This window comes from Echeneis naucrates, chromosome 9, assembly GCF_900963305.1.
Source record: "Echeneis naucrates chromosome 9, fEcheNa1.1, whole genome shotgun sequence".
NCBI classification, from domain to species: domain Eukaryota; kingdom Metazoa; phylum Chordata; class Actinopteri; order Carangiformes; family Echeneidae; genus Echeneis; species Echeneis naucrates.
Genome location: NC_042519.1, coordinates 11,423,555 through 11,438,637, shown reverse-complemented (window position 1 = coordinate 11,438,637; position 15,083 = coordinate 11,423,555). Strand labels below are relative to the sequence as shown.

General features: G+C 38.9%; 1 protein-coding gene across 1 annotated transcript; it reads right to left on the bottom strand.

Annotated features, from left to right (window-relative positions):
• Positions 1-11,764: 11,764 nt before the first annotated feature.
• tmem167a (transmembrane protein 167A) lies at positions 11,765-15,021 on the bottom strand. The gene is made up of 4 exons (XM_029510666.1): positions 14,963-15,021; positions 14,038-14,147; positions 12,753-12,787; positions 11,765-12,660 (listed from the first exon to the last, which is right to left on the bottom strand). Exons 1-4 carry the CDS (start codon positions 14,963-14,965, stop codon positions 12,590-12,592), a joined length of 219 nt encoding a protein of 72 aa, XP_029366526.1. The 5' UTR covers positions 14,966-15,021; the 3' UTR covers positions 11,765-12,589.
• Between the last annotated feature and the right edge of the window lie 62 nt (positions 15,022-15,083).

Below are 15,083 nucleotides of genomic sequence, written 5' to 3'. Positions count from 1 at the left end.
GTGTGTGTGTGCCTGTGTGTGCATCTGCCAGCATGTGAGCAAATGGTGCAACCACTGCAGCCTCTGCTAAAGACAGACCAACCCTTCTCTCTGTCATTCCCGACCCTGTGTATGCTGTGTGTGTGTGCCTGGGTGAGTGTGCGTGTGTGTGCTTCTTTGCACACGTGTGTGCGTGCTGGTGAGGGGCTTATTAATAGTGATGTTTTCTTCCACCGCCAACGGCATCCTCAGTCTCAGCTGATGTGATAGGAATTGTGAGAGGAAATTATAAGCAGTGTGGTGAATGTATTAGTGCGTAACCAGATGAGTGATCACAATCCATCACAAACAGTTTGGAAGTAAAATAGCCTGAATTTTCAGCAGGACCGTGAACTGGATTAGCACGCCTCTCTAAAACTCTGTCAAACTCTTGCTTTCCGTCCTCTCTGCTGAAGCGTTGACTCGTCGTGAACTTGTCTTTAATGTGCCTTGCTGTACATTTAGATAACCATGTAACCTGGACTAATAATCAATATGATCTCATGTGTAATGCTGACCTTGAGATATGCTCACCTGGTTGCCCCCTCCCCCTTAGGCAACAGTCGTACGCTGCCCTCTGGTGGTAGCTGCAGGGAAATAACTGCTCATCAGCACTTAGGCAAACAGGAAGTAAAAGCAATATTTCATCCATCCATTTATCATCTATACAGCTTCTCCATGCAAGGTCGTAGGGGTGGAGGGCTGGAGCCAATTCCAGATAGTGTTTCTTTCCTTGTATTTTATTTTAATGGTCTCTGTGATACTGCGGTGTATTTAATTTTATTATGGTTGAGTTAATCTATCAAATAAGGCAGACATGCCATATTTCGCTGTTGTAAATATTAGATATATCCTATATTAAGCCAAAAGCAAAGGATCTACTCACCAAAATTCACTATACAAATCGATCCCACAGTGAAACATAATGACATTGAACATAGTGACTTTACAATGGCTACCTTCTTTTAAAGCAGTGAGGCTATCAGCAGTGTTTATCAGACTGATCTTATATATAACACCTAATAATGATAAACACTGTACGTACATACATCTGTATACATTTACACTCTGGCTGAGATGGAGATTTGGGGTCAATAGGTTGTGCTCAAGAGAACAGAAAGCTGCTAAACAGCAACAGCTGTGATACACTAGATGGCAGCAGAAGACAGAATACAGAGGAAGGAGAAAAGAACCAAAATGATCCTGATCGCGTCTTCGACATTGATTATGAGCAAAGATCAGTGATAAGTACATTGAACTGTTTTAATGAGACTACATCTCCGTGTCTCTTATGCAGACCCAAGCTCTGCTTCAGCTTTTGGTTTTCAGACCATGTGTTCCTCATTACGCTTTTTGTGGTGGAGCAGGACTGACAGACCGGGTCAGTGAGGTCTTGGATCTGGTCTCGGCACATTCCCAGGGCCTCTGCCTGTTCTATTCAAAGCTATTACTGTATGTGACGTTTCCTGAAAATCAAAAATCTCTTAGTATTCTGTATAAAAGGTTATACCGGATGCCTTTTGAGGCACTAAGTGTGAATTGTTTCTGACTGTTTGTTCGAGGAAAACACAAGTTAATTTAGGTAAGTTCATTATGCTGTTAAATGCACCCATAGAAAGAAAGCTGAATGCCTCTGGAATACGAAACATCATTTCTGCACAGCTGATCATTGTTATCTCCCTTGGTTGGTTGCATAATTAAATTTGACCATGTCCATGTTTGATTCACCTATACGGCCTTGGAAGAAACTATTCATTCTTTTTATTGTCCACAAAAAAAATTGAGTCAGTGACTGACACAGGTCAATTTTAGGTGTTTGAGAAAAGCAGAAAGTGCTCACTGTGTTATCAAAATGGCCACAGGATATTTTTTTTCTACACTCACCTTAGGTCATTATAACCAAAAATTTATATACATTGTTTGATTCCACCGAAATACCTTTTGACATGTTTGACGTGACATTCAGATTCATGTCACATTTTTAATTCTTATCCTTGTTGTCAAATGAACCTGCATATTCATATAAATATAAACCAGTCACATTGTCCTTTAATAGTTTTGATATGTTTCTCATTAAATAGAAAATTTGGAGTCTATAGAGTTCAATGAGTAAAATGATCCAATATGAACATTCTAGGTGATAATGGATGAATAAAATAATAATTTACCACTAAATTAGCATTTTTGTCCATTGTAAACTGTCTCCCATGCCTGCCACACTGGGAACCCCTTTCTGCCTTTTACTCCTGCTAAAGAATATGAGTGTTGGTTTTGACATGTCACATTAGACTGAGTGACAGATTCTCACAACGATGCGCCAGAGACCGCAAAATGAGGAGCATTTGGGGCAGGAGTGAACCCTTTTCCAGACAGGGATAAATAAACACACTTGTTTTTAAGAATGTGTCACTAATACTCTGACATATGTCATTAATTAGCATGTGTCCATGGGAAACTGAGCATAGCTGTTGGTTTGAAGTATTATTCATGCCTTGCATGGGGGACAGTTGGTACAGTGTTGATCATTGTGGTGTGCCCTCCACTGTCTATTTTTATTATTCACAATAAATCATCTGGCTCCATCAGGGTCTGTTAGACTACATGAACTGTTTACTTGTTGCTTTTAATTAGACCCAAATGGCCTGGATGGGAAAAAAGCAACAAACAGATTGTGGGTTTTGTACACAATAATTTATCAGTTTTGGAAAGAACAATATACTTCATTTCACTGAGGGTTAACTGTCTGATAGCGAAGATCCACAGTGTTTTATACTAGCTTGTTATCTTTTAGCTATTCAGCGACATGTACAGACACATGCAGTACCGGTGAGATATCATTTAGATCTGAGAAAAAGAAGTCCGCACACCAGCCACAGCTGGTTATTATCACCAAAAAAGTAAGTAGCGTTTCAGGTCAGAAGACCCTTCTTCAGACTTGAGGATCATTTAGATCTAACAGGTGAGCTATAATTTAAGATATTGTTTTTCTCTTTAATTTCAGAAGCAGAACATTTATCCCAGTGACTAATTCAATTCTCACCACTGGCATGATTGATCCAATAACTAAGAATCCATCTTCGGCCATTTTTCTGTTTCCGGAACTAACTAAGAAGTATTCTTTTATTACTTTTATTCATTTTAAGTCCTACCTGCAATTAAACCTCTGCACAAGCTGCCACACCGTACTGCTACGAGTGAGATGCTCTATCATCCAAAGTACAGATGGTGTTCAACATTTTGAGAAGATCATCAGAGCCTACATTATTGTTTGGCAGGATCTGTCATCACTGTCATAGTCCTTTTGCTTGAAAACCATTAAAATGACAGCTGAATTAGTGCTGGGTATCTTGCCAGTGATAAGTTGACCGCTGCTTCATGCACATCCTGGTGTCAAAGAAAGTCATTACTCAAGAAGGAACTTAATTCTCCTTTTTTTTTTTTGCTTTTTGCTTTGTGTCTTTGTCCTTCCTACGGAGAGTAAATCAATAGATTCTGTGGTCCTGTTAATACTACCCCCTCACGTTAGGTCAGCAGAGGAAGGAAGTGACCACATATGGAGCCAGTTAGAGTCCCTTGATGCACACTTCAGGCCACAGACCAAGGGAGTGTGTGGGGTGGTGCATTTGTGTGTGAAAGAGGGATACACAGCAAATGTCTGTAATCCTGGTGCATGATCACTACCCCTCTTCTGAAGTCATACCTCAAGGTACTTACCACAGTAATTATTACTTCCTATTGGTAAAAAGCTTGTGTGGCCAGAGCTGTTACATGTGATGTCCAGAAAAAAGAGCCACATGAGTTAACTGTTTTCATATTGTTTTGTACTTGTGGTCATGCAGCCTAAACTGAATGGCGTGATATTTTATTTTTGACAAAGAAATAAATAAAAAGATATTTATTCAGCCAGACCTTTCAAAATAGATACCTTAACATAAAGACTCCTCTTTTTACAGGAAATGACTAATGGAAAGATGTCTTAATCTGAACCTGAGCATTCATTCACAATTTAAGAAAAAAAGAAGAAGAGGAAGAAGAAAATATTCCAAAGCGAGGACCCGAACATCCCTCTTGAAGTGTTTGGATTGAGCACAAACTATTCCCCAGGCTCTCTGTAAATCTGAGTATTTACACCAGTTATCACAAGTGTAACATTTTGAGAATGGGAAAAGTTAAAAGAGTGAATAATCCATCTGCATGTGGCACTGTTTGTTTCAAACTGTCAAGCAACACTTCCAAAAGAGACAAACGATAATCTGGCCTGTTTCATCTGAGTTTTTCAGGTCTATCTCTCAAAAATGACTTAGTGAGCTGATGAACCAGGGATGACAAATCCAGTCCTGTCATATATTTTCTGCATTAAGCATCACTAAACTGCTTAGCTTTCATTTTATATCCAGATTTATTTTTTTTTCTTTACTGTAGCAGTTGCAGAGTCAAAGCCAACAGCAGGGAGGCCTGTTACTACAACACATCATCGACCTCTCTCAGCCTGAGTCATGTCTGAAGGAAGGAGGAAACAGAAGAGCCTTTGTAGGACTTTAAACTCCCACATCTAAAAATCTTGTCTCATCTAGGCTGTAACATTTTTTCTCTTCACTTAAGTATATACAGTTTTGTGATACTGATGGAAAAAAAACAACAACAACAAAATGTCATCTACAAGCTGACATCTTGTCTTACAAAGTAGAAACAAAAAATTACAAAACACTGAAAGCATGGGTGGGTTTTCTCTGGGTATTCCGGTTTCCTCCCACCGTCCAAACACATGAATGTTTAGGTTAATTAGTGACTCTAAATTGTCCGTAGGTCTGAGTGTGAGTGTGAGTGGTTGTTCGTCTGTTCCTATGTGTTGGCCCGGCGATGGACTGGCGACCTGTCCAGAGTGAACCTCCCCTCCCCTCGCCCCCATTACCCAGAAACAGCTGGATGTATGAATTCATGAAAATATGTTTTTCATTTCTAAGTCAAATTTATAACTTAAAGACCACTTTGACACATTCTGATTCCTTTTTTTTTTTTTTGCTGTGGATTTTGCATCTCACTCAGAACTTTGAACTTCACTTTATATTACATCACATAGTAGTCGCACCCATGGACAGAAAAAAAAAAAAAATTAAGTGGCTGGGAAATGAAAACAAAAAAAAGAAAAAAATGAAAAAGAATAACAACAACTGAACTGAATTTCAACATCAGAGGGACTGAAAATGTATCGGATTATAGCTTGAGGAGGGTTCACTCAAGCCATTCTGTGTTAGTATGCTTAGGATAGAAAACACAGAGAGCCCAGTGACTTTAGTAACTATAACTTGGCTCCATTTCTTATTCTAATGCCGAAGAAAAAAACTGCATTGGTGCCTATGAGCAGGACAAATACAGCTTTTTCTTGCCGTTTTCACCACATCAATATGCTTCTGCATAGATAGAGGACATTCTGCACAGCATGCGACTGTGTTGGGGAAATAATTTAATGAAAAATAAATACAGTTTGCATTCAGGCTGATTTCTCATCCTCCTGCTTGTGTGATCTGACAGGCACAACTTGAAAGGTCCTGCCCACGTCATTCGCTGTGTGAGTAACTTTTTCCTGTGTAGTTAATTTAACTATCAGGGTTTCTCTGGAAACGTGTTTTTGCGTATGAATTCCAAGCACTGCAAACTATGTGTATTAAAAAAGCAGCTATCCAGTATTGAGATGATCAGACTGGGAACGGGAGGGAACCAAAAATGTTGTTCACGAAAATAACAATTACAGTGATTTCCTGAGTGCAGCAGAAATACAATTATTTGCTTAAAGACCGTCATCTATAGATGTGTAGTATCATAGAAGTAGAAGTATAGAATCAAATGTTTTGCAAAAAAGTTAAAAGAGTTCATTCATTTTGGAGAAAATAAGAACAAGAAAACAAAGATGGAGAAAGGGGTGTCCAAGTGGCACACTGCCGTCCTTTTCTGGAACATTTCATGTCCAAAAAACAAAATCACAGAATTTGTACTCTGTGTATTCAAGGCACTTCATCACCAATGTGACACAATCCTCCAGCGGTTCCCGCCTCATAATTGAATCACTTAAACCTGGAGCTCACTTTTCATTTCATTAATTCTTGAAACATTTTGGGCAGAGAAACATAATCTTGACAGCCTGTGATATTCTAATATTCATCTCCATGCAAGAACAGCTAGCGAATTGCAAGTGAGAGTCAGCGAGTCAACTTGTTTGTGTCCCCCTACAACCTTTTTCATTGATTCTCTTCAGTTGAACTGTTTCAATCTGCAGTTGTGAAATTCAGGTGAAGAGAGAAATTCGTTCCACAGAAAACATGCCGCCTCAGCAAAGCAGGGGTGTTGTCACTCAACAGAGATGAATGTTATTTTCATGGCACACTACCAAACCCTGCGGCCTGCTGAGTGTGAAAGTGGTTGTGTTTGTAGCCCAGTACAACATCAGGGATTTGCTGCGTCATTCCAATTTACATAATTTGGCAAAAGAACATTTACTGTAAATGGAACTAGTGCGGTGGGAAAAAAAACATAAAAACATTTGAAAGACTTGAAGACTGATTGGAAGCATTTCTTTGAAGTTTACGCTCTACTTCCCAACAGACCCTTTGTGTACAGATTATTCATGTCTTATTGACATCAGACAGTTGTGAAGCTGTGGATGTGCGATGATTTACTCTGATGTCAGCGAACAATAGCAGGTCTAGCACCAACTGTGATTCACTCTTGCTGCCAGGAAAATATATGAAACTCAACAAAGGACTCAAAATCAAAGGAATAGACTGAGAGCAATATGTCCCTGCAATAACGTGGACCTATAAAAGGAGTTGTGGTTATGTGGGAGAGTTATAGTAAATCTGGTGTTTTTTTTTTGTTTTTTTTTTTGCTGGAGCAACAAAAAGGCTGCTTTCCTTCCAAAGTGCACTGTGCAATGCCTGTTCACTGTGGAATTTGCAAATGGTGGTTGAGGAGTTCAGGCCAGGCCAGGATTTACTAAGTATCTTGCAAATGAAAATGACAATTATGACCATTATTTCATTTCCATATAACACAGACTTGCATCAGTACATGATGTTATACAGCTCTAACACCATATGTTTAACAGAGATGACTGTGGACAAATGATGAAGTAGATACAGATTGAACCTATTAAGTCTGACCCCAGACCGACAGAGGCTGTAAATGAAAGTAAATAATAAAACAAGATTTTATTCGTTTTGTTGGTCAAAATGGAAAGGCTGCAGAAACAACAGGTTGTTTCAGACTCAGTTTTCTCATGGCGAGCAATATTTTGACACCTTACATCTCCTGAATGAGCGTTTTCCTCAGGTTTCTATTCCCTTTTTTTAAAGCTGCATCTTTTACACTGTTGTTTAATCTTGTCTCTATTCGTACAATTAAAAAGGAGGTTTGCAGAGGTAAAGCCCAGACTGAAGGCATAATGAAGCATGTTTGGGTGGGTGTGGGATTCTGGATGTGTATGTTGGCCACAACGCTGTACATTTGCAGTGTGTGTGCTTTGTACAGTGATCTGGTTCTGCACTGCTGATGTCTGATAGCACTCAGCTGCGTGATTGCAAGCTGGAATGATATGGCATGTTGTTCAATGAACTGTTCAGTCCCTACAGCAGCTCTGAGAGACGAAGGACAGAAGCACATGTCCCAGTTCAGGACTGGAAACTTGCCCACTCGACTCGGGTGACCATCTCAACTGCTGAAGGCCTTGGTCTTCCTGGAAGTGATAAAGCACCTTCACACTCTGGTGGTCAGAGACACTTCACACCGCAGACTGAAAAGTAGAATCCTCATATGGAAAACTTGTAACACTCTTCCAGGGCCCCAAAATTCTTCAAAAGTCTTATTAAAGCATTTTTAAAGCATTTAAAGCAAGTAATTAATTAATTCATTCGTTTATTTTGTACAGCTTATCTGTTACTGAGTTGTGGGCGGAGCTGGAGCCAATCCCAGCTCACATTTGACGAGGTCAGGGTACACAAGTAACACAAGTAAAATTCATGACATGGCCACAATTTCACATGAGTTTCTGGGCCAAATGTGTACATTCATAAAAACGTTCCTGAGAAACCGTGACTGTGCTGTGTTCACACATACATACAGAATTTTAATGTTATTTTAATGATAATAACAGGTAATACATAATAACCACTACATGTCTAAACACTCAGGGCCGTAACAGCTTTCCCCATCATAAGGGAACTTTCCCAGACCATTTGAGAGACATGACTGTTATCGCAAATTATCTTTTTTTTTTTTTCTGAAATGCCGGTGGCACAGTTGGATTTTGCATTCTATTGATGGTATAGCATCATTTCACATTAAGAACACAGGAAGAAACACCACAACACATAAATAAGCGGGTAAATTGTGGAAATGGCAGGGCTTCTCCTTCAAAGTCTGTTTCTGTTTTGTGACGGACTGGAGTTTCTCTACTGACAGCTGCAGTCTGAGCACTTTCATCAGAAGATGCAGACATGGGACATCAGGACCATAAAACGTGAACCTCCCACAACGTTTGATTTGCTAAACAAAGTCAGATTCAAATGTCTGACCACTGACAAGTATTCGCCGGCGTTGACCTTGGGCCTTCCTCCTTTGTGGAACTGCCTTGTTACCCAGAGACAACTCCTGCCTTGGGCTAATGAGCATGATGTGGGGTGCCCTCTGGACACACTGCAAATGCCACCTTCAAAGGAGACACACAGCGCCCCAGTTTCTGTGGCCACAGGGAGCAGTCTAACGGGATGGAGTTTAAAATTTCTCGTTACCATAAAATTTCTGGTAAAACATTACATGTGGAAGAAATTAGCGTGACCCAGAAGGCCTGGGTCCCAGGATGACATGTGACAGTTTATGTACAGTGTAGCTGTACCAGCGTCAGGCCTGCTAACAAACCAGTTTTCCAACGAGGTGAATACTGGCGTCTTTCATGAAACAAAGAGCACAAGCAGCTGATGAGGAAGTGAGGACAGAGCAAAGGGTTTACAGTATGAACGTGATTTTTAATCATCACACTGTCTCTGCTTGTATCCTCTGTGTTCGGGCCTGTTTTGTCACTAACTAACCAAAGGAGAAAAAAAAACAAACGAACACAGGGTCGTTGAAAGGTTGATCACTAAGATACATCAGGACTGATTGTCTCATGATTTGTATGTTCCCCTCTTCTCCTGTCATTACCTCACTCACATTCTCATCACCAAAGACTTCTATTGGAGTTTTCTTTCCCCCAGGACAAAAGCAAAAGTCAATGCAGTGATTGAGGCGGGCTCCAGTGAAAATGTAAAGGGCTGAGGTCTGTTTGGACGCTTGTGGTTCACACAGCAGGAGATGGAAGAGACTTTATTAGCCTGATTGCCTTTGAAGTCCACAAAATGACAGCAAGACGCTCTCCGCAATGATCAAAGCAGGAGAAGAGACAAGGAAACTGGAGCAATATGGTTTGAAAATTATTCAGATGGAGCTTCATAGCATATTAAAGTTTTGAACATTATAATATCTGTGGAAATTATTATATTGAAAAATCCTCCACATATCTGCTGAGAACAAACAAATGACTGCAATCAAGTATTCAAGGTTATTGAATATAAATGTCCACTTTGCCACACGAGGACAATTTTCAGAGCTACTATGGGAAAAACACGAAAAATACTAAAATTAAACTGAACAACATCAGTTACACATATGCAGAAAAGGAATGATATGGGAAAGATAAAGAAAAAACCCTTTGCTATTAGTCCAGGTTTTTTTTCAAGTACCAAGAAGATGAAATCATCATCTTATCTCAAAATGTTCATATTTCATTTATTCATTTTATTATTAAACTCATTATGGCTGTTAGTAACATGTATTGCCTAAATGGTACTATAAATGCTTTGTTAAACACTAAAGGCATTGATGGAATATACACTAATTACTAAACTTACTCATTTGTATTTGGATATACTGCAGCTCATAAAATAACATTTTATGAATGTAGAACAGAATGAAACTCCAAATTAAACAATAGCATACATAAAGACATTACCATGTGACAATATATTGCACATGACACCATATAGATGTTGGTCTACAAAGTCTGTACAATCTGCTAATATTTCAGATGCTGGGAGAAAAAACGGTTCTTGACATGATGAAACAATACACCTTCAGTTAAAATGCTGTGAAAGTATGTTTCACATTTCAAACCAACTCAATTGACACCCTCTCATGCCCCAGAGTTACAGGAGTGAGAACCGAAAAAAAAAACCAACCCAGAAACAGACTTCTGAATAAAAGATCTATCTTTATAAGACTGTAGCCATATGGCATCAATTTGAGTACATTTTGATAAGCCAATTTTAAGGCAGAAATAATGCATTAATGCCCTTTAGAAACAGCAGAGAAAATCCAAATGTTTGAGGCTTTCAGTTAGTGAGATCCTGCCAGTTATTATTCACTGTTATTGCTCAGTAACTATGCCCACCATTTAAGGGAGTTTACCAGTAATCACTTTGATCCAAAAAGTGAAAAACAAAAAACAAAACCTCTTCAGTTTGTGCCCAAACGGCTCCCTAAGCATGTCATTCCTTTTGTTGCCTGCTGTGTGAATAAAGTAACACACCCTGTCTTTCTACATATAATGAGCCCATCGATAGTAGCTGCTATCATCAGCTAAGGGTTAAGTGACTTCAGGACTCTCGTATCATTTTCCTTTCATCATCATCCAAAGCATTAGCTTGGTTCATTGAACCAGTGATGTCTCTGTAGCCAACCAGTATCTGGGCTCCTCAAGATAGAAGCAGATGACTGAGAGCTTCCTGCTCCTCTGTGTCTCTTGTGTCTGCGTCACTACCTGATAATGATGACTTTACCGGCAGGCTTCACTTGATGTTATCTCGATTGGGGAGTGCCAAAACGGATGCACACCAATATGGGATCCATGTTCCCAAACAAGGGACGGTTTGTGAGCATGTTAGGACCTGGACACTCATCAATGTTCAGGCTGTCAAAGGTGACTGTATCAATGAGTGTCTGACTTTATTTTAATCCTCTGTACCAGACAGGGCCGAGGAAACGAACGTGGGATTACTTTCAGTTACTATAACGTACATTGTTTTGATTTACTTTAAATTTTCATTTAAATAAAGCCATAATACAATTGCACAATTTCAGGTCACCATGAATGAGTCAAATTTTAAGGCCACTAATACAGATTAAACCTGACTTTAGGCTCAGAAATTCAATAATTTAATCTTGACAAATACAATACAGACTAAATGGTTACATTATGCTACGCTTTTTACAGCCGAAGTTGTCCACATTTGTAAGACAGGAATAAGTATTTGTCATCAATTGGCAAATTTTCTGAACCTTTTTGGTTTTCATCCAGGATTTAAGGGCTCTTCTTTCTAGGGCTTCTATGTGAGAACAAAAAACCCTGTTTTTCATACCAGTTACTTAATGTGTAGATATGTACACAATGCCATGTTGTGTAACACAATGTGCTAGCAGCTCTTTGCAGGAAACCCTGTTAAGATGAGTGGTGACTCATAACTCAAAGGTTATCACAAACTCTTCACTGCCCATCTCACTGATGCGAATCCTGAGGACCACACTTTTGATGTGGACTAGCGACGCAGTTCTTTAAGTTGTAGTTTCCTCTCAATCAAAAACTATCTAGGATATGCTAGCTTTCCAGTTGTTTTAATCTTACATGTGTAGTATGTAATAGACAAAAGATTGACTCACGAGATTCACATGTTCCATCAACATTTTTTTTTTTTTTGAATGTTTGAAAACATAAAAAATACCTCATCTTACACTGTGGCATTAAACAAATGTCAACAGAAAATACTAGTTCAAGAGGAGTAATAAAAATTTGCCTTGTCAAACCAGGTTTCCAAAAGGTTCTTTAATAAATAGCAACAAACTAACTGACTTTAAAAACATCAGTAGCTCTCTGTGACTATTTGATATCTGAATGTCCATAACATCATTTTATTTGTTCTAATATATGATCACCAGGTTTAGACAGGTCAATTATATTTAAATTATCAAAAAGGTATGAACATTTATGTAGGGACAGTATTGCGGCTTATTTTAAACAGGTCGATGCGATTATGACAAAGTGAACATGGGAAAAAAAACAAAAAAAAAAAAACAAAACAAAACAAAACAAAACTGAAATGTTTGGACAAACAAAGCATCATTTGGTCGCCCATTGTGATTTTTTTCTTCCTTTAAGCAAAATGGCAGGTAACAGAAAGCACAGTTGCCCCAACACACACTCTTTCACTCACTCACACACATACATAAGGAAAAAAGTTCCACATGAGCCAACACAAGACCTGGAGGTCTGTGGAGGGATCTAGACACACTCTGAGGCTATCAGCTCACACTTCCTCCCAGGCAGACATTTTCTCTCTGTGCCCTAACTTCAAGTGGTGATGGGTCTCCATTTTTACATTATCTAAGTGACAACCATAGGAGGTCCTGTTGTGCTTCTAGGATAGTATTGTCCGTGCCCTGTTGTCTGGTCATTTCCCCAATGTTCCCATTTGTGGTTTTCTTTGGATTGCTACTGGAGAAACAGTATACTAAAAGCCATGATGACACAGCAGCAAGCCACCCAGGGACTCTTCCGCTCACCTGAAGAAAGTAAATTGTGTCATTACACAATATTTCATATTAAGGTGGGAAATATTAATGGAAAAGAAACTATAAAACATTCACAGGCTTACCTATTCTGGCACACTTCCAGAAAATTCCTAGAATTCTAAAAGATAAAATAGAAAAATTGTAACTCTGTAATTGTAACATTATAATGTTTACACATAAAAAGTATAATTTTTCAAATCAGGAATGACTATTGCTGTATCGGGGGTTAAGATCTGTGTTGACACATTAAGATGCAGAAACTGTGTGTCAGATCTCAGATATTTACAAGAAGACTGATCACCTTCCTACGACACTCTAGCAGCCATCAGATTTCCATGTAAGGAGTTTATATACGGTGAGACAATTAGAAAGTGGGAAAGTCTTTATCTTCTGTCGCAGTGGAGACAAATGTGTCTCCAAGTGTATCTGCATGTTTAAAAGCCAACTTTCTTGACTTTCATACTGACCAGGATGTCAATGAATTAGGGGCCCATTGTGCAACTTCCTTTTATAGACTTGGTGTGCATGTTACAGTTTGCATTATCAGTTTTCTTTTCTTTTTTAATCATCTGCAAATGCTTTCAGGTCACAAACCAAATCCCTAAACTTGCCAAGAGGTTTTTTTCTCCCCAGATTTGGGGCCTATCCCTCTCATACAAGAATTATCTGCATAATGTGTGGCACCAACTCAATACAAACATTGGCTCATGCCTTAGTCAACAAATCAATCTAGAGGGGAACCTATTAAATCATCCCATCTGCCACTCTCAGACTTGTGTGTTTAATGTGTCTAATGATGATGCCCCTGCTCCAATCCTGGTCTTTCTCGACTCATCAGAGGTGAATCATAGAGTTTGTACATCCAAGAATAATAATGAGCCAGTAATGACGGAAAATTAAGGCATTCTGCTTTTTCACTTTTCTTAAAGAGGGGCTGATTTTCTGAATGAATAAGCAGGTGTCCTAATTAGCAAATAGATGGGGATGAATAGTTTATAATGTTTAAAATGTCACTGCAACTGTGGCAAGCACTGACGGTGTGAGATAAGCATATGATTTATTTTTCAAAGTCATTCCACACAGAGTTTTGGACTCTTAATAACAGGCCCTTGATTATTAATTTTTACTTATCTATCTGAATTTTTTCTCTTTCGATTGTTTAAGTGCAAAGATGTAACTTAAAATTTTGACTATGCCCATTTGACAATACATACTTTTACAGAAGGACAATAATACACTTTACATGCATTATACAAACAAATATTAATTGACGAGATGAGCAAACAAGACTTTTTGAAAATCAGAGAAAGATGGACATTTTAAGCCAGGTTCATTGTTTCATGCATCTCACTGAGTATCTGATCATACCCGGTCTTGTTCTTGTCTAGCAAGCTGGGCGCCAACGCTCGAACATAGGCACAGGTACAGATGAGGAGAAGAATCACTGTTAGCAGTGACTGGAAGTTGAAAATGGCTGACTGCAAGTTTAAAGAAAATTCTAGATTTAGTACAAACATGATCCAATGCAGTTTACCCTAAACAAGTCATCAGAATGGGAAACACTGAAATTAATTCTGTAACAGCTGGAGCCTACTCATTCAACACTGTATTTTATATTATAGCAAATTGCTTGGGATTTACAGACAACCTATTATTTGTCATCTGTTGAGGGTTCAGTAACATCATATTATGTGGAGTGCAAAGGCCCTTTTGCATGTCACATACCAATACCAAACAATTCTCTTCCTCTTACTAACTGAAAAATGACAATGCTCCAAAACTACCAGTCATCTTTGTTTAATGCAATTACACAGACTTTATTATATACTTATTACTACAAAAAGCTATTAGTCAATTTTAACTGCCAATGTACTGCACAACTACAGACACAAGACGTAGACAGACAAACAGACACACACCTTGAACTATGTGAAGCTACGTGGCAATCACCTCAAAACATTGCGATGCTCGGCTGCATTGCACTCATTGATTTTAAATAAACTGCCGTTGACACGGGACAGCAGCTTGTGTGTGTGTGAGGAAAACCATCTCTGACATAATTATATTCCGTAACAGAATCATAACGAGTAGCTATATTGGCTAAATTGTTAGCTAATTTTAGCTAGCCAATGCTAGCTAACTTAGCATTAACTATATGTGGTCGTGCTTTCCACCGACTGCAAGCGTTGGCTATTATCACAGAGCATTTGCCACAAAGATTGGATGTTACAGCCGATACTGAATAAGAACCGGTGAAAGACCGGCACCTGCGGTTTCAGGAAATCAAACTTACCATTTTCGCTTGGAATCAAAGCCACATCACACTTCCTGCACTCTGGAAAATACGTAACGTAACCAGCGTACTCAGCGTGACGTAATGACGCACGCGTCACAAAAGCCTCGCTTGCTGATTG

Bases quoted from the DNA above. Each gene is read 5' to 3' on its own strand.
- tmem167a (XM_029510666.1), bottom strand. The intron at 12,788-14,037 runs GTATGATCAGAT...TTTATCTTTTAG, and splicing joins CTAGACAAGAACAAGACCGG to AATTCTAGGAATTTTCTGGA. The intron at 12,661-12,752 runs GTAAGCCTGTGA...TACTTTCTTCAG, and splicing joins CTGGAAGTGTGCCAGAATAG to GTGAGCGGAAGAGTCCCTGG.